We start from the raw sequence: 27175 nt of genomic DNA, 5'->3' as shown, positions 1-27175 counted from the left end.
TTTTAATTGTACGTATTTCAGAGACGCATTGCTTTGCATCTAAAAATAGTACTCAGCCAAATATTTGAGTTTTTATGGCATTAATTAATGTCTTGATGGGTGGCACAGTTAGCACGACGCTATAACGGTGCCAGTGAGCTGGGTTTGAATCTGGCGCTATTTGTAAAGAGTTTGTATGGTCTCCCCATAACCTGCGTGGTTTTCCCTGTGGGCTCTAGTTTCCTCCCACCCCCCAAAAAATCGGGCTGAAGGTTAATTGGGCAGCATGGGTTTCAATGGCTGGAATTGGCTTCTATTGTTTTGTAAATTAAATTAAATGACAAATTAAAATTAAAGAAAGCATGGACTGGTACGCAAGATGGAAGACACATTCGTACCCTGCACAACAGATACAAATTAGGCAGAGTCTCCTCATTCAATTAGATCAGGGATAAGGTCTAATTTACATTTTTTTAAAATCAGCACAAGTCATGGACCTATTTCTGTGATCGGTCATGGGAGTCAAATGGACTTATATACCACAGACCTCAGAAATTGTTGTTGTATGTAAAATTACATGAGAATTTGAGATCAAAGTTGAGATACAAAGTAACGGGTACCGACATTAAAAAAGAAGCAAGTTAAATAATCAGGAAAGGAAGGTACAAAGATAGTCAGACACCCATCTACAGCAAATCGCCTGGTGTTGTGGTGGTCAAAATGTTATTGTCTCATTCATTTCCTGGTCTGTTTGTGAGTGTTCATTTCTCAGGAAGTGCCACTGAAACATTAACAAACAATTGTGGAAAAACTAATGTTTCTTGTGAAGTAGTAATGACCTTTCTGCAATCTATTTAAAGTGGAATGCTTTCCCCATGTTTAATTAATCCAACCTCCCGCGCCTCATTGTTTTTAATTCCAGGAAGCCGGTGTCCCTCCAAAATGGTTCAGATACCCAAAAAGCTTAGAATACTTTTCTCAGGTTGATCCTCACCTCTTGCAAATAGCAGTAGAGAAAGGGTCCATGTGAGATGATGAGGTTGGTACAAATACAGCTGGCGACTGTTTGGTGAATTACTCGGAGTTGCTGCTTGGCCAGCTCTAGACCCTGATGGACTTTATCTAGATTACTTCTGCAGAAAGGTAAAGAGAACAAACAGTCAGTGCTTTCATTATTTATGATGATTTTCTGCTTGGATGCAGACATGAAGATGTATGGAATCTAGTCAGTCATTGTTAACTTTATTTCACCATAGGAAAAAAATTGCATGCAACATTACACTGCAATCTGGACGAATTAGTCTAGACCAGGGGTCCCCAAACATTTTAGACTATCAACCCCTTCATGGAATACTTGATCCCTCACTGACCCCAGGCATGGAAACCCGACGTTGCATGGGAAGGGGGGTGAGGGGGAGGCACTACAGAGAACACACACCGATACATCTACTACACTCAGTCTGTCCTCCTGCACAGGCCGAAGCCAAATACAAAATGGCAGCTGCCAGGGCCCGCTCTCGTGAGAGGTTGGCCACCACTGCCATAGGTGCTATTTTCTGTTGAACTGCCCCTGCTTTTCACCACAAAAGTTCAGTTGATCACCCTCCCCCCTGCCCCCTGCCCCAGCATTATTGACTCCTTGCCATTTATTGAACACTTGGATATGCCCATAAACCCCCAGGGGTCGAAATCGACCACTTTGGCGACCGACCCCTGGTCTAGACTCTTCAACATTGACTCAGCTTTGAAAGAAGAGAACAGATACATGGACAGCATCTAGTGGATAAAATTTGGCACTACAAGACTAAAGGTTGATTCACTGCTACAATTTCCAAAGTCCTGGAGATGAAAAACAAAAGTAAATCACAGCACCCGTTAGAGATGCAAACAAGGTGCAACTCTGCTGCTCATCTGGAAAGAACTCAAGTGGGACCATAAAGTGACCTTCAAGAACAAGAGATGACACAATCGTAGAATTATAATTTTGCTACCTCAGTGAAAGGATCGATCAATAGATATGGTCAAATTATTACTAAAAAACAGTATGGCTGCAGTTTGAGTGAATCATCTTCTGTTGTTAAGTGGCAGGCATAAGCAACGTACAAGTCAGTCAGTCCCAGAGAGTTTGTAAGGCTTAAGTGGGAGAGGTTCGAGAGAAGTGGTGTGGGGGACTTGATGGATTGGGTTGTAAATTTTATCTTTCCATATGCATTTAGGCCTTTCAATAAAAATTAGAAATCAAATTATTGGAGAGTACAGTGCATTCCTTCTATTAATTGTAGTTAGTGCCTACAATACATACTTCTAAAGTAATTTTTTTTTCAAAATGCTTTCATATCTTCTTTGGCTTGGCTTTGCGGACGAAGATTTATGGAGGAGTATGTCCACGTCTGCTGCAGGCTCGTTGGTGACTGACAAGTCCGATGTGGGACAGGCAGGCATGGTTGCAGCGGGTGCAAGGGAAAATTGGTTGGTTGGGGTTGGGTGTTGGGTATTTCCTCCTTTGTCTTTTGTCAGTGAGGTGGGCTCTTCGGTCTTCTTCAAAGGAGGTTGCAGTCCGCTGAACTGTGAGGCGCCAAGATGCATGGTTGGAGGCGATATCAGCCCACTGGCGGTGGTCAATGTGGCAGGCACCAAGAGATTTCTTTAGGCAGAGCTTGTTACCTCTTCTTTGGTGCACCTCTGTCTCGGTGGCCAGTGGAGAGCTCGCCATGGAACACGATCTTGGGAAGGCGATGGTCCTCCATTCTGGAAACGTGACCCACCCAGTGCAGTTGGGTCTTCAGCAGCATGGATTCGATGCTTGCGGACTCTGCCAGCTTGAGTACTTCGATGTTGGTGATGAAGTCACTCCAATGAATGTTGAGGATGGAGCGGAGACAGTGCTGATGGAAGCGTTCTTGGAGCCGTAGGTGATGCCGGTAGAGGACCCATGATTCGGAGCCGAACAGGAGCGTGGGTATGACAACGGCTCTGTACACGCTGATCTTTGTGTGTTTCTTCAGGTGGTTGTTTTTCCAGACTCTTTTGTGTAGTCTTCCAAAGGCGCTATTTGCCTTGGCGAGTCTGTTGTCTATCTCGTCGTCGATCCTTGCATCAGATGAAATGGTGCAGCAGAGGTAGGTAAACTGGTTGACCGTTTGAGTTTTGTGTGCCCGATGGAGATGTGGGGGGGGCTGGTAGTCATGGTGGGGAGCTGGCTGATGGAGGACCTCAGTTTTCTTCAGGCTACTTCCAGGCCAAACATTTTGGCAGCTTCCGCAAAACAGGACATCATGCGCTGGAGAGCTGGCTCTGAATGGGCAACTAAAGCGGCATCGTCTGCAAAGAGTAGTTCACGGACAAGTTGCTCACTCAGGGAATTATACCAATCTAGACATTACAGGATGGTTACATCATCAGTTCCAATATACAATGCCAAGCATTAGCTTCCTTAGATAATTCTAAGAAAGTAAAACAATTCAAACACGAGGAAATACTCCCAGGAAATTAAATTTTAAATAAACAATTTGATTGATTGGGCATGGGAAATCAAATAGGCTGGAAGAAGTATAGAACTTGCTTCATTTCACTGCATTATTTTAAATGCAAGGAAAAGCTTGGTGGATAACATTATTGACATTTGCTTTCTATCAGGTTTCTCCAAAGTTAGTTCAGGAACATAGCTTTGTACATTGCAAACAATTAATGACATTTAATAGAAAGACCACTCGAGAAATTTAATATTTTACACAGTTTCAATATATTTCCAGCTAACCCATCCCATGGCAAACCAAAATCAATAGTCCAGATCCATGAAACAGTCCTTAAAAGAAAGAACTACCTGGAAAGAGAGTCCAAGGCTTCAATAAAGTTTTTGTGCCCATCATCTATCTCAATGTTCTCGAGCAGAGAAGCTGCTGAATAAACAATGTCACTGGCGAGAAACTTGTTTTTAAACCCAAAGTGCACACTGAACGTCTGTACTCTGATATCCTTCATCCTGAAAATAAACAGAATCATTCTCAGATCAATTATTCACTCACTAATCAACCAACTAATATTACCAGAGTAAACACTGCAAGTGAAGAAGCTTTATATTCTGACTTTGCTATCAATTGTTGAAAGTCTGTAGACACCGTGGTTGAAGTAAAAACACCATGCTGGAGCAACTCAGCCGATCAAACTGTGTCCTTTATAAAGCAAAAGATACATAAAAGATGTTTCTGGCTTAAGCCCTCTTCAAGGTGTGGAAAAATATGAGCAGTTGTTCAACCAAAAGAGTTTGGGGGGGGGGGGGGGAAGGGTTGGAGAAAGCAAGGTCCCAACGTGTGTGAGGTGATAGATCGAGAAGGGAGAGAGGGCACAGCAGCAAGCAAGGGGAGGAGGGAAGGCTAGGTGAATGGAGAGCTGAGGGAAAGAAGACAGGGAGAAGGAAAGGGAGGGGGAAAGGAAAGCAGGTTAGCATAAACTGGAGAAGTCTATGTTAATGACATCCGGCTGGCGAGTGCCCAGACAGAAAACCAGGTGTTGTTCCTCTATTTTATGGTGGTCTTGGTGGGATAGTACACGAGGCCATGAACAGACATTGAGTAGGGGAGTGGGATAGAGAACTGAAATGGTTGGTTACTGGGAGGTCTCTGTCTCTGGTGCAGACAGCAAAGCTGCTCAGCGAAGCGATCTCCCAGTCTGCACCCAGTTTCTCCATTGTAGAGAAGGCCACAAAGGGAGCACCAGATGCAGTAAATCAATCTTGCAGATACACAAGTGAAGTTGCTGAATAAACAATGTCACTGGCTACATACAATTGCTACATACACTCTATTGGTGAAATCAGAGTTGGAGATCTGTGTGCAATGCAAAGGGTTTTTTTTAAAAAAAAGACACCTGCAGGTCCTGTGGCTCTCCCTCAGCCGTACTCTCACTAACAGAGCCCGACATGCTCGTCCATTATGGGCCGTCATTGCAGAATCCTTCAATGAGAGGCAAGCACTGCAAGTTTATCTGGAACCACTTGCTCCAGACCTTACTAGAACCTGATCATTTGCAGTACTATTGAGTTAAATGGTAGAAAAGTAAACTCCCATTGGCCAGAGTGATAACAGCACAAGGAAATATGGTTGTGACTGATAGAAACTGATTGTTTCATTAATGCAGGAGTTTCTTCAGCGCAGTGACCAATCTCCAAAAATGAAGCAGCAAGAATGAAAGTTTTCTATTGTGGTGGTTGTTTTTTTAAAAAAATACAGTAAAACCCCGGTTGTTCCACAATTCAAGCAACCAGCTGCCTCAAGCCACAAGCAACAAAAAAAAATGCGGAATATAAAAGGGTAAAAAAATACAAAAGTTTAAATCTGGCGTGACTCATTGTTAGTTCACCAATGTCGCAACACACCATTACAATCAATTAGAAAATTCACTTATCCAGAATCTCCCAATCCCCATAACACCCTGGCTACCAGAGGTTTTACTGTATCTGTTCATCTGCAGCAAGACATTTACTGCATATGTACAATGTAGATGACATATTCATTATTAACAGCATCTAACACTTGCACCACAAGTGCCAAATGATGAGCTTCCCAGTGAGAGCCTAACTTATTGGATAACTTTACCTTCATCCTGAGACATCTAAATGGGCCAGTTTTACAAATGCAATGTAAAATAACAAAGTAACTCTTCTAATTCCCTAATCTTTACACCATCCACTAGGATTTTTTTAAAATAAAGATGGGGATTGATGAATTCCCTCACCTAAACTCAACACCATTCAGGACAAAAGAGTCCTCTTGATTTGGCCCTCCAACACCATCTTAAACATTCACTTTCTTCACCCTGCCCACCCTGGTTGTGACACATGGCATCTATAACCAGCATTGAAGTTTACATGCCAAGGTTTATTCAGCAATAGCTTCCAAACCAGAATTACCAAGGAAAAAGGCAGCAGATACACAGGAACTCCAACTCGTACTATCCTTGGCTTGGAAAAATATCGCCGTTTCTTCTTTGCTGGCTCAGAATCCTGAAAATCCTTAAATCAGCAGCTTCACCAGATGATGCAAGTGCAAGGATTCAAGAAGAGTTCTCAATTCCACCTTCCCCACCCCCACCCCTCCAAGGGCAGTTATGAAAGTGCAATTATGCTAGCTTAGTCTGTGACATACATAACTACAAGCATTAAATTTGAATGGCTGAATGGTGCACTAACAACAACCTTGCACTCAATGTCACCAAAACTAAGGAGCTGATTGTTGACTTCAGGAAGGGAAAGCCAGAGGTGTACAATCCAGGGTCCACACCACCCAGCACATGCTCTGTTCCCGCAACTACCAGGAAAGAGGTAGAGGTGGCACAAGACTCGCACCACCAGGTTCAGGAACAGCTGCTGTCCCTCCACCATCAGACTCCTCAAAGACAAACTCAATCAGGGAGTCATTTAAGGACTCTGACGTGCACTTTATTGATTTTTTTAATTCTCTCTGTATTGCACAGTTTGTTTACGTTCATTTTTGGTTTCTTTATTTGTTTACATGTATGCACTGTGTACAGTATTTTTTTAATACTAACAATAAATGGTAATTCTGCCTCACCCACAGGAAAAAGAATCTCAGGGTTGTATATGACATCATGTATGTATTCTGATAATAAATATAAAATGTGAAAGACTATATTAGTATTGGGCAATCCAAATAATAAATTTGACAAGACTAAGCTTTGAAAAACATGATTTAATAACCACACTAATGCTTCAGATGGGATTAGGATGGAAGAATTTGCTCGATCATATCTGTAGTTTTAAGAGCACTTCTGATGTGAGAGTTTCATAGCAACCTCCTTCTTCCCCATCAATACTGTCACTAAAACTTTCAACTTTTCTTTCTCCTCATTTCAGGTTCTATAATCGCACATGGAGCAATTCCCACGTGCTAATCAAAAGTTTTAAGTTACCACAAACCAACTGCAATTTTACACAACTGCAATTTTGAGATTTTTGTTGATTGTTACCCAAATTTAATAGCAGACTCCTCAATCATTTCTTGCAAATTATCCTTCAGCGAGATGTCCATCGAGTTAAACTTCTGCCTGACTTGGGTCAGTGGGAGTCTGCAACATAAAAGTAGAAACATGATATTTGGATTTAACAAAACAAAAACCGAAGACCATCAATCACACAAGGGACACAAAATGTTAAAAGATTGAAAAGGTTGTGGCGGCTCACCACTAGGCAAGCGAACCGTCCCCACTCGTCAGCCACGCGGTTGGGCAGCCGGCCAAAATGGCACTGTCGGGGGTTTTCCCTTCCTCCCAGCACGGGGCTCAGAAGCCCACGCTGGGAGACCACATGACGCCTGGGTGACGTCAGCGCCCTCTAGCGCGGTTCCCAGCCAGGTCCAGGCTGGGAGTATAAGTGCAGCCCAGCAGCCTGCAATAAACTAATCTGCTCACTGAGCTCAACCCGTCTGGTTGTGTGTGTTCCTTCAGGAGCAGTGGAGCTGCCGCTACAAGGTAATATTTGGCATCAGAGTCCCATTGTTGACGCCCATACAACGTGGTAGAGCTTGATTCACACAAACTGGGCTTTTTAAATCGCAACTAGGAAAGTACTGAGGATTTGAAATTCAATTTTTCTTTATATTACCCTGGAAACATTTTAATCATAATTTACAACTGTAGGTTTCCTCTCAGCTCTCCATAATGTTTGGGACAAAGACATTTTTTTTCCTTTATTTGCCCCTGTGTTTCACAGTTTTAAATTTGTAATCAAACAATTCACGTGTGATTGAAGTGCACATTCCAGATTTAATTCCAGGTCATCTGTATACTTTTTGGTTTGACTATGTAGAAATTATAGCACTTTACATACATAGTTCCCACATTTTAGGGCACCATAATATGTGGGACATTTGGCTTCACAGGTGTTTGGGATTACTCAGGTATGTTTAATTGCTTCATTGGTGCAGGAATAAGAGAACTAGGCTTGCTTCTAAGCTTTTGATCACCTTGAGTCTGTAGTTGCCATTTTTCAACACGAGGACCAGATTTGTAGTAGTGAAAGTAAAAAAAAAAATTATGAGGCTGAAAAACAAGAATACAATAGTTAGCGGCACATTAGCATCACCAAAATCAACAGCTTGGAACATCATGAAGAAGAAAGAGCGTACTGGTGAGAATTCTTCTGTCATCAGCAGTGGAGATCTTCATTGATCGCAAAGGGACTGGAAGGCCAACGAGGACCTTATAAGCCTCATAATGGCTACTTTGACTTTCATTGGCACAACTCTACTCCTAGTGTTGAAAAATGGCAACTACAGTCTCTAAACATGATCAAAAGCTTAGTTCTCTTATCCCTACACCAATGAAGCAATTAAACATACCTGAGTTCTCACAAACACCTGTGAACCCAAATGTCCCAAACATTATGGTGGCCTGAAATGTGGGGACTATGTCTATAAAGTGCTGTACTTTCTACATGGTCAAACCAAAATGTATACAAATAACCTGGAATAAAATCTGGAAAGTGCGCTTTAATTACATGTGAATTATTTGACTACAAAACTGTGGAGCACAGGGGCAAATAAAGGAGAAAAGCGTCTCTGTGCCAAAGAATGCGGAGGTCACTGGAAATATTTATTTATTTATTAAAATGTAGAGATGCAGCATGGGTACAAGCCCTCGCACACAAATACACCCATGTGATCAATTAACCTACAAAGTTCGTCTGTCTTTGGAATGCAAGAGGAATCCAGAGCACCTGGACGAAACCCACGTAGACACAGGGAGAATGCACAAACATCTTACAGGGAGTGCCAGATTCTAACCCGGGTCACAGACGCTGTAATAGCATTGCACTAACCATGCCGTCCGATATATCTGCACCCAAGTACAGTCAAAATTAGATAACCTAGTCTCAGATTGTTCACAAACCCTGATGGTTCAATATCTGGCTCACTTATTAATTCAGAATGTGAGCCAGGGCTACACAGTTCAAGTGGGAAGTATGGCTGGAACCAGGTACAGAATAATGGTGTTGGTGCTGTGCAATGCTCAGCAAAAGGAGGTGTAAGGCAGTCCTTCCGTCCCATAGCCTTCATGGCACCCTTGGGCAAGGTGTAGTACCTATTTAGTCTCCCAATCAGGGTCACATGAAGCACTGGATTGCATATGGTGGTTTTTACAAACAGATTCTACAAATTGGAATTTATGGTTATAAATCTAAATACACTGGGCAGATGAATCTGCTGATCAATGGCCAGGGTTACCTGTCCAGTGTGGACACTGCAACTGAAGAAGGCAACAGGAAACCACTTCAGTATTTTTCCCTTGTATAATCATGAACACAACATTGACTACAGTCTCAGCTCAAAGATGGAGCCTTCACCGAAGAACAGGGAAGACAACAACTACAATTCAGAGAGTCAGAGATTGTGACAGATGAGAGACGTGATCGCCCACACCGAATCGCAAGGCACCTGAATAAATGAATGGGGGGGCGGGGGGGTGGTTAGGAATGTGGTGGATCTGCGGCTAGTGGCAGGGTCTGGAATGGCATTTCCCATTCCTATTAAACTCACCCGTTTCACTTGTCTAAAAATAAGTGAAATTGATGTATTTTGGGATATTATCAAGAGTAACATCCAATAGCCCAGAAAATCTGCCACCGGATTCCTAAGGGTAGCGAATTATCAGTTTTATTGTAGTTTGAATTAGACTGCTGTTCATTTGAAAATTGTTTTGATTCATTAGAAGGTGGAACTTGAAAGGGCTCACATACCCCATATCTGCTAGGAATTCCTGAAGTCTCTTCAAGCCTTGGATGGACCACAGCTTGAGATTGGCATAGGTATAGCTGGAATTACACATACTCTCATACAATGACCAATGGTGGTAGAGAGCAAGGCGAAGACTGAACAAAGCTTGCAGTTAAAGAAAAAGCAAATTTTACAAAAATAACACCCAATGAGAGAAGAACTAAGCTCATACCATGTGCAAATACTCAAAATGCACAAACCAAACACATCACAAGCACAAAATTGATGCAACTATTCCACTGTAAAGGAAGTCTAAAATCAGTACTCTTCCTGATGATTGTCCATCACCAATAGCTAAAAGGCCACAGAATAAGGAGGTGCCCATTAGCCAGTGACACCTTGGATCATGTGATCTCCCTGGGGGTATCCTTCCTTCGGATACTTGTACACCTGATGCAAGAGTACCTAGCCCCATTTCACAAAATAATGGCTTCTAGAGCTATTGTGGCCGGGCCGAGTTAGATATTTCATTTTCCTTCTGCTATAATATATATTCTCGGCTTCAAGGAGAAAAGCAACATTTCTGTGATGGAGAAAACTTCAAATAAACTATGACAATTCAGAGTTCAAGCTACACAGAGACGATGCTCCTTTCAATTTGCTTAAAAATAAAGACAGGCTTTGTTTTCATGACTAAAATAGGTTGAATTAGGCCAAAACTGTTGAGTCACTATTTGCAACCTCAGCACAATCAATGTTTTTCAACAGTACTGAAATTTAATCAACTCCAGATTACAGATATAAAAGTTCAACTCAATAATGCAGAGCACACATTTTAAGAAAGTACAATGGTTGCCTTAGTAAATACATAAACAATCCACCAACAGCTTAAGCAATAGCAGGTCACTTGGACGTCGTTGCCTTTTCTGATTGAAGGATACTCGTAGTCAAAAGAGATTCGCATGCAATCAATAGAAAGCGCGTTCTCCTCATCTTCATTACGATGGTTGTGCCTCGAGACGTGACGTTGCACAATGCCAACATCTGTCACGTACTTCATGCTGCAGAACAGACCAGAATTGTAATTAAGCTCTCTTCAGCGATCAACAAAAACCGGGAAAAAAGGGAATAGGCAGGAGGCCATAATTTGGAGAATACAGAATTCTTTTAAAAACAGACAAAACTGCATGGAATTAGATGAGGGACGGATGAAGTATGTATTTGAGCAATAAAGTAGCTGGAATATTGTTCCTCAAATCATACTCGACCCAGTCTGCCACCTATGTTACCAGCCTGTCTGCATTCCTCTGGCCTGGCTGCTGAGGGTCAGTCAAGTTGGCAAGCAGAGGAGTATTAGGTTGAGGAGACGGCTGATTCCTGAGACCAATTCTAGATCATCCTGACAACCATTAATAAGGGAAAAGCTGAGAGCAGAAGAGCACTGTCATGTACCAAAGCCTCTGAGATTTTTAACATATTTAAAACAGGTTTGATATTCACAAACATTTAAAAGGTACTAAAAAAATAAGCAATTAAAAATACAGCCAAAACAATGAAAACATTAGCTTAAAGCAAACTTAAGCAATTATTACTTACCTTCCCCATTTCTTCCAGTTGAGGATAGCCACTGGAATGAATTGGATCTCCAATCCTATGCCAGATCCAACTAGTTTAGATTGGGCGCATGGCTTCCCCAGCATTAAGCCAAAAAATCTATGTGGACTCCATTACTGGACTCCACATACAAGCTATGAATAGTTGTGGTAGTGGTTCATCATCCAAGATGGCACGCACTCCAGTGGAGCAGTGGACCACTACAAGGTACCAGAAAGACTCCCACTGTTGAAAAGAAGCATAGGATATGACCCTAGAGGACAGTGACCATGGCAGCGTATCAATGAGGGGCTCAGTGGCTGAGAGACCCACATAGACTGTGGGGAAACTTGGGGACGGGGGACCCACATGGGCTGCATGGACAGGGGACCTGCACGGCATGCTGGACACTGGCTCATGGGAACCAGGTATCTGATCCAGGATTTGAGAGGGTGCTGAAGGCAATAAGGGTTCTTGAAGGGGCTCGGGTGCTGAAGGCTTCCTGATCACGTCAGAGGTTTGGATCTGGAGCTCAGGCTGCTGATGAATCAAACAGGAGTCTGCACGGCTGCAGAGGCTGTGGGAGCACTGGAGGCAAATCCACAGATGCTCAGCGACTCTGAAGGGACTCTCTTTTGCTTCTTTCTCTCTTGCACTGCAAGGGGCACCAGATGACACTAATGGCAACTCATTGCCTTATGGCAGGCAAAAGTTAAAGTATATCATGTAAGCTACATTTTTCATGTATTATTATGTGACAATAAAAGGAACTTTGATCCATTGGCCACATCCAACAGAAATTTGATCTGATGCATGAAACAATGACATATTATATGCCCTTGGTGCCCATGGGGTAATTTTTGCAAAAAGAAAACACTCGAGTCCATATTGACCATCAAATGCCCATCAACATTAATTAATCCTGTTTTATTCTCCCAGCGTTTCCATCACTGTCTAGATTCCATCGTGCTCCTACGCACTGGGGAGAATTTAAAGGCTAGTTAATCTAACAGCCTGCATTATCAATTGGGATGAGGCAGAGGAAACCCACATGATCACAGGGAGAAGAAGCAAATCTTACACAGAAAGCCTCAGAGGTTAGGATTATTACTACTACCTTCTCATAACTTTATTTATTCGTTCAACAAAGTTATTACATACAATAAGAAAAATACATATTATGAACGATAAAAAATTTTCTTTATATATATATATATATATATAGACCCCCCCCTCCCCCTCTCAGCCTACTCTCTTTAGGAGAGCCAAAGAAAAAGAAAAAAAAACCTGAAATATATTTACTAAAATCTAATCAAAGTAAATCTAAATGTAAATATTCTATATATAAAGACCACTTATTAAAAACAAATTATCATGTAAAACATACATAATTTTTTCCATTACTAAACAAGTTTTCATCTCATTATGCCATCTATTAATATCAATCACATTAGCATTTTTCCATGTACTTGCTATACATTTTTTTTGCAACAGATAAAGCTAAATACACAAAAGCAATCTGAAATTTATCTAATCCTAAATCTTTCAAACGTTTCAACTCACACAACAAAAATATTGTCAGATCCAGAAGTATTTTGATCTTATACAAATGTTCCATAAACAGTTGAAATGCTTTCCAAAAAGATTGTATATGTACACATAACCAAACAGCATGAAAAAATGTTCCAACCGAATTACCACATCTAAAACAAGAGTCTGATTCACTAAAACCATTTTTTTTTTAAAAAAAAACTTTTCAGGTGTTAAATACAATTGATGCAAAAAAATTGTAATTAACCATTGCATAACGAACATTTATCAATCTAGTAACACTACCATGACAAATATCTAACCAGTCATCCTCGGAAAAAGTAAGATTAATAACCTTTTCCCATTTAATCTTAGATCTATCCCATCCCTTTTTTTTCTCCATACTTTCCGGTAATATTTGGTACATCAATGAAATATATCCCTTCTTTGGTGCAATCACAAGAAAAGATTCAAATTTAGTCAATTTAGGTAAAATCATATCTCTACCAAATATTTGTTTTACTAGAGATCAAAGTTGATAATAAACAAATAAAGAATTCTCATTAATACCAAAATCTTCCCTCATTTGATTAAATGATAAAAATTGACCTTCTTTAAAACAATCCCCAAGTTTTTTATACCTTTAGATTTTCAATGTAATCTTTTTCATTCATATGCGTCTCCTGTAAAAAAGCATTATCAATCTTCATCTTTTTAATGTAAACCAAAACTCGCTAACGCTTGATCAGATTCTTTAATCCCTGAACATTAAAGGTAGCAAATTTCAAATTCGACATATCTAATACAATTGCTAGACACCAAAAATAGTCACAAAATTAATAATAACAAAGAAAAAAAATTTATATCTAGAACCCTCAAATTAAAATATATAGACCCTCCAAATAAAAATAATATTCGTTAATAAGAGAGAATAAAACAACAACAAAAAAAACTACCAAAAGGTAGTAACTCCCTAAAAAACCTGGGTGTGGATTACCCACTAGTGACTGATGACTAACAAGAAATTAGTGCAATCCCCTCCTCCCCAGCCAGCCAGTCAGAAATATTAACATATTACAAAAAAAAAATCAGCCTTGAGATTACAGTCCAGATGGTGAACTCATTTCAAGAGTAGATGAACTCTTTCCATTTCTGCCATTTTGTCCATTTCCAAGCCTATCAGATTTTATTTTAGGAGATAATGGTGGACTCTTTCTTTGTCCTCTGACATCCGGTAACAAATTAGCAAAAACCATTGCTTCATGCTCACTCTCAAAAAATTGAAACTGATAATTTCCATAAAACACTTTCAACACAGCAGGATAACGAAAAGCAAATTTGTAACCTTTACGCCATAAAACATCTTTAACTGGATTAAATTCACGTCGGCGTCGGATGATATCTTGACTCAAATCAGGATAGAAGTAAACTCTACTATTCTGAACCATCATTGGAGCTTGCCTTTGTCTTGCATTTTGAACTGCAAGTCGAAGAATTGTCTCTCTATCCAAACAATTCAAACAACAAACTATCACAGCTTTTGGCGGCTGACCAGATAAAGATGGTCTTCTTAAAGCTCTATGTGCTCTTTCCAATACCAGTCCGTCAGGAAAGGACTCTTCCCCCAACATCTGGGGAATCCAATTTTTAAAAATTTGATGGGATCTTGACCTTCTATACCTTCTGGCAAACCCACAATTTTCACATTATTTCTTCTGCTTTGATTTTTCAAATAGTCCATTTTTTTTATTAACTCTTTTTCCCGGGCTCCTAAATCTTTAACTGAATTTTCCACCTTTACTATTGTTTCTGTATTGGATTGTACCTGTTATTTACATTCAGAAAGAGAAGCTTCAAATTTTGTAAAGTTTTCCCAGTTTTCTTTAACTTCTGCCTTTTTTTTTTATTTTTTTTTTAAATTTTTTTTTCACACCATAAATCACATTAGCCATGATATACACTATTTCTTTTTCACACATATACAGTGACTTTTTCTCCCCCCCCATCCCTCCTCCCAAGCCAACCCCTCTCATCCATTTTAGGTATACAATCTAGGTTGCATTAAGCCAGTCAGACAATGTTGTCATTCAACAAAAATACACCAGAAATTCTACTGAGTCCATTCTTTTCTTTCCTTCTCCTTCCATCAACTTAGGTAATGTTTGTCCCCGGTAGGTTTTCGCTATTGTATTTAATGTAAGGCTCCTATACTTGTTCGAATATTTCAATATTATTTCTTAACCTATATGTTATTTTTTCTAATGGAATACATTTATTCATTTAAATTTAGTAGTTTCTTCCTTTTAATTTGGTTATGTATTCCATTAATATTTAAAGTCATATAGTTCAGCGTAGCCCTTTTATATTTTGTTTATCTTCTCTTTCCGTTTTTCCATCATTACCTTTCCTCCTTTTCCATTTCTGTTTTCTTATTTTCAACTCTTTATAAGACAACATTCCTACAACATCCAACATTTTCCTTATTCTCCTATTTCTATCTTATTTATCCCCAATCTCCCCTTCCCCTCCTGAGGTGTCCTTTATCCCTTGTCGGACAACCACATCTCCCCTCTCCATTTGGATTTGCGAATCCACTCGCAAGCGTCAACTGATTTTGCAGTGACCGCTATTTCCCCCCATCCCGCCCCCCCCAGAAAAGATTTCACTTTTCATATGTCACAAAGGTCACTCTTTTAATTCCCTCCTTATTCTCTCTATTCCATTACCTTCCCTTATTAATTCTTGTCTATACTATCTATATTTTCCTCTAAGTACAGATACATTCACGTATGCACATTGCCTCTATTCACTCTTATACCTCTTTACCCGCATACATATCAATCGTGATCATTTTTACTCTCATTACCCGTCTTCATCCCTCAGTCTATTTTTGTCTTTACCCACATACATATCAATCGTGATCATTTTTACTCTCATTACCCGTCTTCATCCCTCAGTCTATTTTTGTAATTGTTCTGCAAATTTTCGTGCTTCTTCTGGATCCGAGAATAGTCTGTTTTGTTGTCCTGGAATAAATATTTTCAATACCGCTGGATGCTTTAGTATAAATTTATACCCTTTCTTCCATAAAATCGCCTTTGCTGTATTGAACTCTTTTCTCTTCTTTAGGAGTTCAAAACTTATATCTGGATAAATGAAGATTTTTTGCCCTTTGTACTCCAGTGGTTTGTTGCGCTCTCTTACTTTTTCCATTGTCTTCTCCAGTACCTTTTCTTTTGTAGTATATCTTAGGAATTTTACTACAATAGATCTTGGTTTTTGTTGTGGTTGTGGTTTAGAGGCCAATACTCTATGTGCCCTTTCTATTTCCATTTCTTGCTGTAGTTCTGGACATCCTAGGGTCTTAGGGATCCACTCTTTTATAAACTCCCTCATATTCTTGCCTTCTTCATCTTCCTTAAGGCCCACTATCTTTATGTTATTTCTTCTGTTATAATTTTCCATTGTATCTATTTTTTGAGCTAGTAGTTCTTGTGTCTCTTTAGTTTTTTTATTAGATTCCTCCAATTTCTTTTTTAAGTCTTCTACCTCCATTTCTGCTGCTACTGCCCGCTCTTCCATCTTGTCCATTTTCTTTCCCATTTCTGTTAAGGTCATCTCTATTTTATTCATTTTCTCTTCTGTGTTGTTTATTCTTTTTCTTAAATCATTAAATTCCTGTGTTTGCCATTCTTTAAATGACTCCATGTATCCTTTAATAAGAGAAAGTACCTTCTTTATCTTGCCTTTCTTTTCTTCTTCTATTTCACTGTACTCTTCCTCTTCTTCTTCCTCTGGGTTGGCCATCTGTTGTTTCTTTGTTGCCCTTTCCTTTTCTTCTTTCTTGTTTCTATTGTCTTCTGTGGTCTCTTCTTGCTGCAGGTGTTCTGCAGCTGTCGTTGCCGGCTGTGGAGATCGACTCCCCAGCTGGTCCCCCCTCCCGTCGGTGTGTTTTTTTTCATTCGCCTCGCGCATGCGCGATTGCGCACTTTTACTCGGCTCAGCGAGCCATTTTTGTAGTCCATTATTAACCGACCTGAGGGAGCGGGTTTCTCTCTCCGCAGCGGGCCTCTTCGGACAGGTAAGGCCTTCACCTTTTTCCTCCTTTGTCTTCTCTTCCTCTCTTCTTACCGTTGCTTTCGATTTTTCTTTTTTTGTCGCCATCTTCTTTCCACCTTTATACTCACTTTTCTGTAACTTTTATTTCTGTGCCTTTGTGTTTTCCTTTGTTTTTTCCGACTTTTCTGGAGAGGGCTGGAGTTCACCGTCCGGCCACTACTCCATCACGTGACTCCTCCAACTTCTGCCTTAACCACATTTAAGTCTGAAATGATATCAGTATTCATTTGAACTACCTGGTTCAACTGACCAGTAGTAACATCCAAATAGGAAGCAATACCTTCAAACATCAGGCTGAAGTGCAGTTTGAATTACAGGATCCGGTTCCATAATTTGTAACTCACTTTCTTCCAGCTCTTCTTCCATTTCCTGTACAGCAGTAGAGTTAGGAAAGTCCTCTTCTTGTTGCTCTTCAAAAGGTAGCATTCTAGTTGTTTTACTGCGAGTTTGGACACCCAACAACGACCCCCCTGACTTCCTCAGGGGGTCGTCGCTGCTGTCCCCCCGCAGACCATTTTTTAATAAAATTACGGAGTTCTCCGTAATTAACAGCGCCACCCAAGCGCATAGTCGCTGCAGACTGCGTGTCTGCTGTCGGAATCTTCTTCCTCCGCGCTCCCGTCTCTTCCAACAGGAGAGTTCTTTGTAGCAAGCCTCCAGGCTTGTGCCCGACATCTCAGGAGCGCGCTCCTTCCTCCGTAGAATGGGTTGAACCAGCGCCATCTTGAGACTGGTGAGTAACTGTTACCTTTGCTTTTGCTGTTTAGGCCCCAATTCTTCTGCACTTCGAAACTGTATTTTCTTTTGTAACTGAGACTGAGGTTTTTTTTTACATTAGTAGCCATAATGGCTCACCAAAATATCAAACAAAAAATTTAAGTTTTAAAATTAAAAATAAAGGGTTAAAAAACAGGCATTTAAGTCTGACCGGAGAGGGCAGGGATTACACATCTGATCTCTACGCCATCTTGCCATGCCCCCACTACTACCCTCTCAAGGGCAACTAAGGAAATGAATGCTGGCCTTGCCTGCCATGCCCACATTTTCAAGACAAATACATTTTTTAAAATGCTCACAAACAGTTCCTATTCTGAAACAAAATGACTGTTTGAACAGACAGCAAGATGAACACTGAGCTCTCCCTCTGCTCTTACCACCCCTCAAGATTTTGCTCATTGTACATTCAGCAAGCTGAATTAATTTTGCTGTTTTTTCTGAAAATGTTATTTATAAATCATAATAAATCATACAATCAGAACAGAAACCAATTCTTAATATTTTATCCCATATAGCCCCCCACCCCCAACCCTATCCCACCTGTCCCTCCCAACCCCCCTCTAAACTACCCCAAAAGAAAGAAAGAAGAAAGAGAAGAGATCAACTAACATAATGCCCTTCAATTATTTGCCATGGATTGGATCAACACGATCAATGTATGGGAAATAAAATATTAATAATTAAATTGCATTTATTTCATATACTGGCTCCATGTTTAACAAAAAACTAATAATTATTTTGAAAATTGTATGTTATTTTTTCTAACGGAATACAAAATCTAATTTCCACATGCCATCTTTGAATACTCAAATTAGTCCAATTTTTCAAGTAATTGTGAGACATTTTCTAGCCACAGCTATAAAGCCAACCTCAAAAAAGGCAATTTGAAATTTATCTAATTTTAACTCCAAACTCAATTTTTTAATATAACCCAGTAAAAATAGCATAGGATCATGTGAAATTTTAAATTTAAACATAACTTCCAAAAATTCCTTAATTTTGCTCTGAAAAGGTTTAACTGTCGCACATAACCAAACCAAATGTAAAAAAAGAACCAACTTCCTTATAGCATCTAAAGCATAAATCAGAGGAAATATATTTATTTTTCTTTAATTTTTCACAGTCAAATATGGGCTAATTTTGAATTATCTCAGATTGGTGAGAAGAAGATGGATCCATTTATTTATCGATGGAATTCTCAGTTATTAAGTGATTATAATTTCCCTGTGTTAAAACACTTAATGGAACTATGGAATAAAAAGAATGAAATTATAGGTACTCAGGTTAAAATTTCAGCTAAAACTCATTTGTTTCAAAATAAGCTTTTTCGCTTCACGGTTAATAATCAACTTTTGAAGTTGTGGGGAGAGAAAGGAATTAAATCGATGGTAGATTGTTATGAAGCTGGTTATTTTCTCTCTTTTCAAAGAATGAAGGAGAAGTATGAAATATCTTTGAGTACTCTATTTTCTTATTATCAAGTGAAAGCATTATTATTGGACAATATTGGGTGTACCTTAAAGCTACCTAGACAGTCTAAATTTGAGATTTTACTGATGGCGGCAAGAAAGGATTTATATCGGAGATGTATGCTTTATTACAGAATAAAATGCTTAAATCGGATGTTTATAAATCTAGACTGAAGTGGGAAAAAGATTTTGCAGTATCTATTTCTCAGGATGATTATACGTGAATTTTGCAGTTGTTTAAGGGAGTGGGGTGGTTCCTCGATGTTGTTGCTGTGGACTGCTCAGCAATAAAATTACAATCGAACTGACCACAGCCAATCAAACCAGACCCGAGCAGTTATAATTCTTACGACGTGGATTCAAACCAGAAAGGAAAGTCAAAACTTACAGTGTTGCATGTGGTAATTATTGAGCAAATACACAAGCCACTTGCAGTAATACAGCAAATCATCCTGACTTGGATAAAGTGCTGATCCTAACCAAAATCCAAACAGTTTAGTAAAAAGATACCATGGGGACAAACCAGTCCCAAACACTCCTGTCATCATTCCAAATGTTTGCAACATTAAGTTCAGTTAAATTAAATATACTCAATTGGTTCCAAAGACCAAACACAAAACATTAACAAGTCCAAACTGATCAAAGAAGGATAATCACATTGTTATACTGTAAAATATTAGTAAAGTGACATATAGTTGATGTTAGGTATCGAACAATGTCAATTATTTACTTGCAAACATAGCTTCCATTCTATCAATTTTCAACTTTGATGTGTTTTATGTTCTTTTCTCACCTTTGAGTTAAGGGAAATTTCCAGAACCATAGAACATTACAGCACAGAAAACAGGCCCTTCAGCCCTTCTTGTCTGGGATAAAGTATCATTCTGCCTTGTCCCACTGACCTGCACCCAGTCTATACCCCTCCCAACCATGTTCCTGTCCAAATTTTTAAAAAATATTAAAATTCACCACTTCAGCTGGCAGCTCATTCCACACTCCCACTACTGTGTGAAAAAGTTCCCCTGAATATCTCCCCTAAACTTTTTCTCTTTCACCCTTGACCCATGTACTCTGGTTTCACCCAAACTCAGTGGAAAAAAGCCTGCTTGTATTTTCTCTGTCTATACTCCTCATAATTTTGTATTGCTTCTATCAAATCTCCCCTTAATCTCCTACAGTCCTAACTTGTTTAACCTTTCCCTGTAACCAAGTCCCAGCAACATCCAAGTAAATCTCTGGACCCTTGAGTGATGTCTTGTATCTGATTAACACAAAACTTAATCTGGGAATCCTTCCCGTTGTCCACAGGGCAGAAAGAAAATATAGAAGTATTTCAGAATACTTACTGAGTGATTTTGTCATGAACCCATTGGTCTGTTAAACCAATAATGGCCCACCTGAAAAACAAGCAAAGCATTATTGCAAGTAGAAAAAGATAAATTGCAAATTTTGTCAGAATGAATGATCAAGAACACTGGAAATAATGACTGGTAAATAAATTTTCTTTTACACTGAAGAAATCGCTTACCACAACATGTCATTCGAGTCCTTCGACATAACCCAGGCTAGCTCAAATATTACCATGGCAGACTGCAGATAAACAAGGTTTGATTGATTAGCTCTGGTCATTTAGATTTGTCAAGCAGTTCTGTTCAGAAGTATAAAATTTTCAAATAAACACATTACATCATACAGCTTTTTAATCAACTTCCATGTTATCATTTTCCAGTTGGAGTTGGAATTTAAATTTAATGGTCGGGAATTTGCAATTGTGTTTGAAAAAAAAAAGAAACAAGTCAGTACTTGCTGACTTTATTCTGCAAGAGATGCAGACTCTGAAAAGTTACTGATATGCAAATCCTGTACAGGATGTACTGCTAGCCTTCACTTATGCAATCGACATGGAATCAACATGTATTTGCCATGAATTTCAGCATAATTGCACAGTTAGTCCTCAACTTATGAGCTACACAAGTTACATCCACCTGTACATATGACCGATAATTAAAATAAACACTGTACATATGCTGAGATTCATTAAAGATTTATTTGTTGAACTTTTTTGAAAAAATGCTTTAATACCTCATTAAGATGCAAATTGTACATGACTTTGGTCCCAATTAAGTTGAGGATTACTTATACAGTAAAATTCCCATTATCTGGAAATTTACTAGGATGTTGCCCAGACTTCAAGAACTGATTAACAGGGAAAGGTTAAACAGGTAAGGTCTTTATTCCTTGGAGCTTAGAAGAATGAGGGAGATTTGATAGAGGCATTTAAAATGATGAGGGGGATAGATAGAAGTTTAGGGGGAATATTCGGGTGAACTTCGGGTAGTGGGAGTGTGGAATGAGCTGCTAGCTGAAGTGGTGAACGCAGGGTCAATTTTTATATTTAAATATTTGTACAGGTACATGGATGGGAGGGGTATGGAGGGATATGGACTGGGTGCAGGTCAGTGTGACTAGGCAAAATAAATACTTTGGCCCAGATGAGCCTGTTTCTATGCTATAATGTTCTATGATTCTACTTCAAGAAAAAAATAAGTAGGTTAAAAAATACAAAAGTTAAAAATTAGCACCCCTAGTGGTTAGTTTGCCAATCCACACAACCTCAAGCAACTGGAAAATTCACTTATCTGGTATCTATCAATACTCAAAGGTGCCGGATACCAGGGTTTTTTTTTTAAACTTAAAAAAAATATACGTTTTGCTGTGAAATACATGGAAATGTTAATCCCTGTTAAGGAGGTAGCAGAGCTTTCAGAGACAACATCCACAACCATACCAACTTCCGAAGCAGATTTCAGATTTATTGTCAGAGTAGATACATGAAATCAGATACAACCGAGATTCTTATTCCTGGCAGCAAAGCAGAATTACCACTTATTGGTAGTGCAAAAAAAACCTGACTCAACGTACAAATATAAACAAATAAAGTAATGTAAACAAACCGTCCAATAAAGGGAGATTTTAAAAGAAATCAATAAAGTGCATGAGGCCTTAAACAAGTCCCTGAATAAGTTTGTCATTGAGTCCGATGGTGGAGGGCTAGCAGCTGTTCCTGAACCTGGTGCTGCGAGTCTTGTAGCACCGATACCTCTTTCCTGATGGCAGCAGCTAGAACAGAGCACGTGCTGGGTGGGGGTTTGGATCCTTGATGATTGCTGCTACTCTCCGATGGCAGCGTTCCCCATAGATATTCTCAATGGTGGGGAGGGTTATTACCAGTGATGCCCTGGGCTGTGTCCACTACCTTTTGCAGGGCTTTACACTCAGGGACATTGGTGTCCCCATACCAGTCCACAATGCAGCCAGTCAGCATACTTTCTTTCACAGATCTGCAGAAATTTGCCAGGGTTTCTGATGTCATGCCAAACCTCTGCAAACTCCTGAGGAAGTAGAGGCGCTGACGTGCTTTCTTCAGGATTCCATTAGTGTGTTGGGTCCAAGAGAGATCTGAGATAGTGACTCCCAAGAACTTAAATTTGCTCACCCTATCCACCTCTGATTCCCTCAATGTCCACTGGATTATACACCTCTGTGTTTTCCTTTCTGAAATCAACAATCAGCTTCTTGGTTTTGGTGACAGAGTGCGAGGTTGTTGTTGGTGCATCATTCAGCCACGTTTTCAATATCTGTCCTTTATGCAGACTCATTGTTCCTTTTTATAAAGCCCATTACCATTGTATTGTCAGTGAATTTGTAGATGGGTGTGACTGTTGTACCAAGGCAATCAGCTGTAGGTGTAAAGTGAGTAGAGCAGGGGGCTAAGAACACAGCCCTGTGGTGCTCCACTACTGATGGAGATTGTGGAGAAGTTCTTACCAACCCTCACTGATTGGAGGTGAGGAAATCCAGGATGCATCACTCAGTGAAGTGTTGAGTCCCAGGTCTTGGAGTTTGCTGATCAGTTTGGAAGGGATGATGGTGTTAAATGCTGAACTGTAGTCGATAAAGAGCATCCTTATGTATGCATCTTTGCTGGTAGCACTTACAGGCAATTGCCATTTGTAATTAATTCCCTCTCGTGTTGGCTGGATGTGGAAAGTTTAACTCGCTGGCCCTGCACACCATCATCCAGTGGCAAGATATCAAATTGCATCTTACCCAGGGTGATGTGCAGATGCTCTGGACTGAACAGCACCAAGGGATTTAACACATCGTCAAAACTATTACTGACTTCAACTGTTTTTGTAAGGCCTTTGACATTCAGAGGCATTAAAAGCCTAGTAACACAGAGATAAGTAACTATTTTGTGTGGCTGCTTGTTGTGTTTGATATCAGAGTTGCTACACCAATCATAACCAACATTGTAAACAGTAACAATAAAAAGTTGGCAATGTGTTCCAAAGCTATTCTAAATCTTCCATTTATTCAGCACCCATCCGTTCTGCAGTTATCTGAAGCATCACAAATAAGCTTCGTGGAATTTTGTTCAGTGAGTTATATAGGCAAATATGGTGGTTGCATTGCCACCAGTCAGTTCAATCAGACTTATTGAAATTTTCTAAATAGATTGTAGGCATATTCTTGTACTCAGCTGAACATAAATGAGGTCCTGGTTTCAAAGGCTGCTACCATATTTGCTGCTGATTAGGACGGCTCGGGAATTTCCACCCAAAATACTGCTTTTGAGCAATACCCTTTGAATAAGATGACACTCCCCCCACCCACCCAAAAAAATCTGTGACTTTCCACTGACCAGTGGATACTTTTAAAAGCAAATCACATATTTTACTAACTAATTATCATTTAAAGGTTTTAATTTTATTTGTATATTTTAAAATAAACCACTGATGGCTCCTGTAACAGGCCACTTAAAGTCTGTACAGAGCCAATATCAGTCGAACCGGGCAGACGGACTCTGTGGATGAGCGCTGAGACTGCACAAAATTTGCTTTTGCCTGCAATAAGGCATGGAGGCGCATTAGTATTGCCCAGACGCTTTACAATAAGAGAGAATGAGAAGCAAAAGAGAGTTCCTTCAGACACACTGAATGACCTTGGATTTGCCTCCGGTGCTCCCGCAACCTTTACGGCCACAGAGTCTCTGCTTGATCCATTAGCAACCCAGGCTCCAGATCCAAACCTTCAGTGCCCGAGGCCCTTCAGGAGCCCTTCTTCTCCAATCCTGGTTCCAAGACAGAAACCTGGCTCCTCCGAGCCAGTCACCAGTAGCTTGCTGCCTGTGTGGGTCGCCAGTGCAAATCGCTGACCACCTGGAGCCTGTGCAGTGCTAAACCACAATTCTGTTCTTGCTGACTTTCCTGGATGTGAAATTGCCTATTACTTGCACAACAAAGACTACACTTACGAAGTTATTCATTGACTTTGAAAAACCACCTGGGAAGATGCAAGGATACAAAAACCTCAGGTCTTGAAAGGACAGTGGAAAACCCCCACAATTCCAATCCCAGACTTGGAATACTATCAACACACTTAAAATTTTAAATTTGGGCATACAGCGTGGTAACAGGTTATTTCAACCCATGAGTATGTGCCACCTAATTTACTCCACATTAACCTATAGCTCTGGGGAAAACCCATGCAGACACAGGAAGAACTTACAACACCACGGGATTCAAACAACTAACTCACGATCGTTGGCACTATCGTTGCATTAACTGCTATGCTAACCGTGATGCCCACGTCAACTAAAGTATAGGAAAGATGTCGTCAAGATGGAGAGGGTACAGAGAAGATTTACAAGGATGTTGCCAGGGGCCCCAAGTTAAAAAGGAAAGAATGAGCAGATGAGGGATTTCTTTGTTGAAGCATAGGAGGATGAGGGAAGATCGCACAGACGTGTACAAAATGATGAGAGGAATAGATCAGGTGAACACAAAGCCTTTTGCCAAAGCAAGGGCATCAGTAACCAGGACACAAGTTTAAGGTGAGTGGAGAAAGATTTTACAGGAACCCAAGGGGTAGCATTCCTTCCCACCACCCCAGAGGGTGGTGGGTGTAGGGAGTGGGCTTTTGGAGGAAGTGGTTGAGGCAGGTACCATTGCAATGTTAAAGAAACAATTGGACAGCTACAATGGATAGGATGGGTTTAGAGAGATATGAGCCAAATGCAAACAGAAGGGACAAGAGCAAGTGGCACATTTTGGTCGGTGTGGGTAAGTTGGGTCGAGGAGACTATTTCCATGCTGCGTAACTATGACCCTAATTCTGGAAAACACTGGAGAAGGATGATCAATTTTAACAAAATAAATGTTTTAAATATTATCTCTCAGAGAATTAGTGATAAGTGCCTGAAGCATGGAAAGTAAAGGGAAAAGGTAACTTAGGGCAAAGAAAAACTGCGTGTACTCAAATAAAGGGATGAGGTGCTTTCAAGGAAAATGATCTTCTGCAATGGACTATAAACTTAGTCTACGTTGTAAAATAGGACAAACTCATAAGCACAAGCCAATTTGGCTACACTATGCTTTTGCATGCAATCTTTAAACATTAATTTCTTTCAAGCAAAGATTGGAAATGAGTAAATCACGTACACAATTTTTAATTTTATTTAAAAATTGAGATACAGCACAGTCAGAGACCCTTTCGGCCCACACCGCCCAAATATACTCTTGTGACCAATTAACCTGGTACAAGCTGATAGGCTAGTTTGCTGATTTTTCAAAATTAACTGACGTGATCAGTTTTCAGAAATTGCAGTGGAGCACCATTCCTGTTGCTCAGAAGTCAAGATCAATGCACAAGTACATATAACATTCAAGCTCTTCATTTGCCAAAACAATAGTGCAGGGGAGTCTTCACAGACACTGAGTAAATTTTGAAGATGTACAAGGACAGCTAACCATGCCCATCAAGCAACTGAAGATCAACAACTCTCTAGAAATAGTCTGGCGATAGAGAATTTACTTTGTTGCGAAATGGTCACGCGTGATCGGGGCTGTAGGTCAGCGATGAAGGACGAAGCACAATTTATTCTTTGTGCTTGATCATCCAACAGTGTCACAAGTTTCCCTGTAGTGACTGAACAGATTGTTCAAGAGTTGAGGTATGAAAAGGAAATGGATACAAGTGTCCTCCTCGCTTTGCAAAAATGAGCAAGATCAATGTATCAAAAGCTTCATCAAAGACTTTATTGTTATTCAAGAAAACAAAAGTTTTCTGAAGCATTTCAAAAGCACAGCGCGAATTAAAATCTTCAGAACAGGTCAAGATGTTATCTGTTTCTCCAAATGAAGACGTCTTTCAGGGAAATCGGATCAAATGTACCGTGCCCAACCTACATCACATCAAATACAACTCAAGAACCACAGTCTTTGCCAGGTACTTTTTCAAGAATGGGTACAATCATTCAACCTTTCAACAAACAGCACATCCCTCAAATGGATTTATAATACTTGTTGACAAAGTATTTGTATCACCAATGACCCAAAAAGTGAGCTTCTGAAGGAAAGGTCAGAAATCAATTTTCCTCACAAAAGATCCAGCTTTGCAGAGGGTATGCCCCTGTAGAAGTTCAAAATCAAATACTTAAATGTAGTCTGTAAATTCTTCTGCTCATATTGAAGTGGGGACCCCCGCTTCAGTTGTACAAAATTGTATCACACTACTTCCCCTTTAATAAGAACTTCCCCCGGTTGGGGAAATTAGAATTTCCTGCAAGCTGGCAAGATTGTTGCAAAATTCTGATTATACATAATAGAATTTTGCCACGATCAGCTTATAATCAAAATTAGTGAGTATGTTGAAGCAAATACCATTTCCATGCATTAAAAACAATTTACAGGATCATCATGGCAGTCCTGGTGCGGAATTGCAAGGATCAGAGATGCAGTGCTCCCGCAGGGTCCAGCCCCCCTGTCAACGGGAAGACCCACCCCCACCTGAGAAGTAGAAGCAGAAAAGATAATCCACAGGATTGTGACCACAGAGGTGAGGGAACTCTGCGGCAGGTTGCTGGCGACTGGAGGTCAGGAACCCATGGAAGCTGCAGGAGACTGCTGTTGGGAGACT

General features: G+C 40.0%; 1 protein-coding gene across 6 annotated transcripts in view; it reads right to left on the bottom strand.

The window, feature by feature from the left end:
• Positions 1-27175, bottom strand: part of cdc45 (CDC45 cell division cycle 45 homolog (S. cerevisiae)) — a 98201-nt gene that overhangs the window by 12734 nt on the left and 58292 nt on the right. For 5 of the 6 annotated variants that reach the window (XM_069933679.1, XM_069933677.1, XM_069933682.1 and 2 more), the window contains 7 exons: positions 20724-20785; positions 20542-20592; positions 10649-10768; positions 9731-9862; positions 6964-7062; positions 3803-3961; positions 974-1112 (listed from right to left, as the gene is read on the bottom strand). In XM_069933679.1, the coding sequence (XP_069789780.1) occupies positions 974-1112; positions 3803-3961; positions 6964-7062; positions 9731-9862; positions 10649-10768; positions 20542-20592; positions 20724-20785 (762 nt within the window). The remainder of the gene's footprint in view (positions 1-973; positions 1113-3802; positions 3962-6963; positions 7063-9730; positions 9863-10648; positions 10769-20541; positions 20593-20723; positions 20786-27175) is intronic. The other variant, XM_069933683.1, reaches the window with a different exon arrangement.

This window comes from Narcine bancroftii, chromosome 4 (assembly GCF_036971445.1).
Source record: "Narcine bancroftii isolate sNarBan1 chromosome 4, sNarBan1.hap1, whole genome shotgun sequence".
NCBI lineage: Eukaryota > Metazoa > Chordata > Chondrichthyes > Torpediniformes > Narcinidae > Narcine > Narcine bancroftii.
The sequence above is the reverse complement of the archived record's forward strand: the minus strand, read 5'-3'. Positions and strand labels throughout refer to the sequence as shown.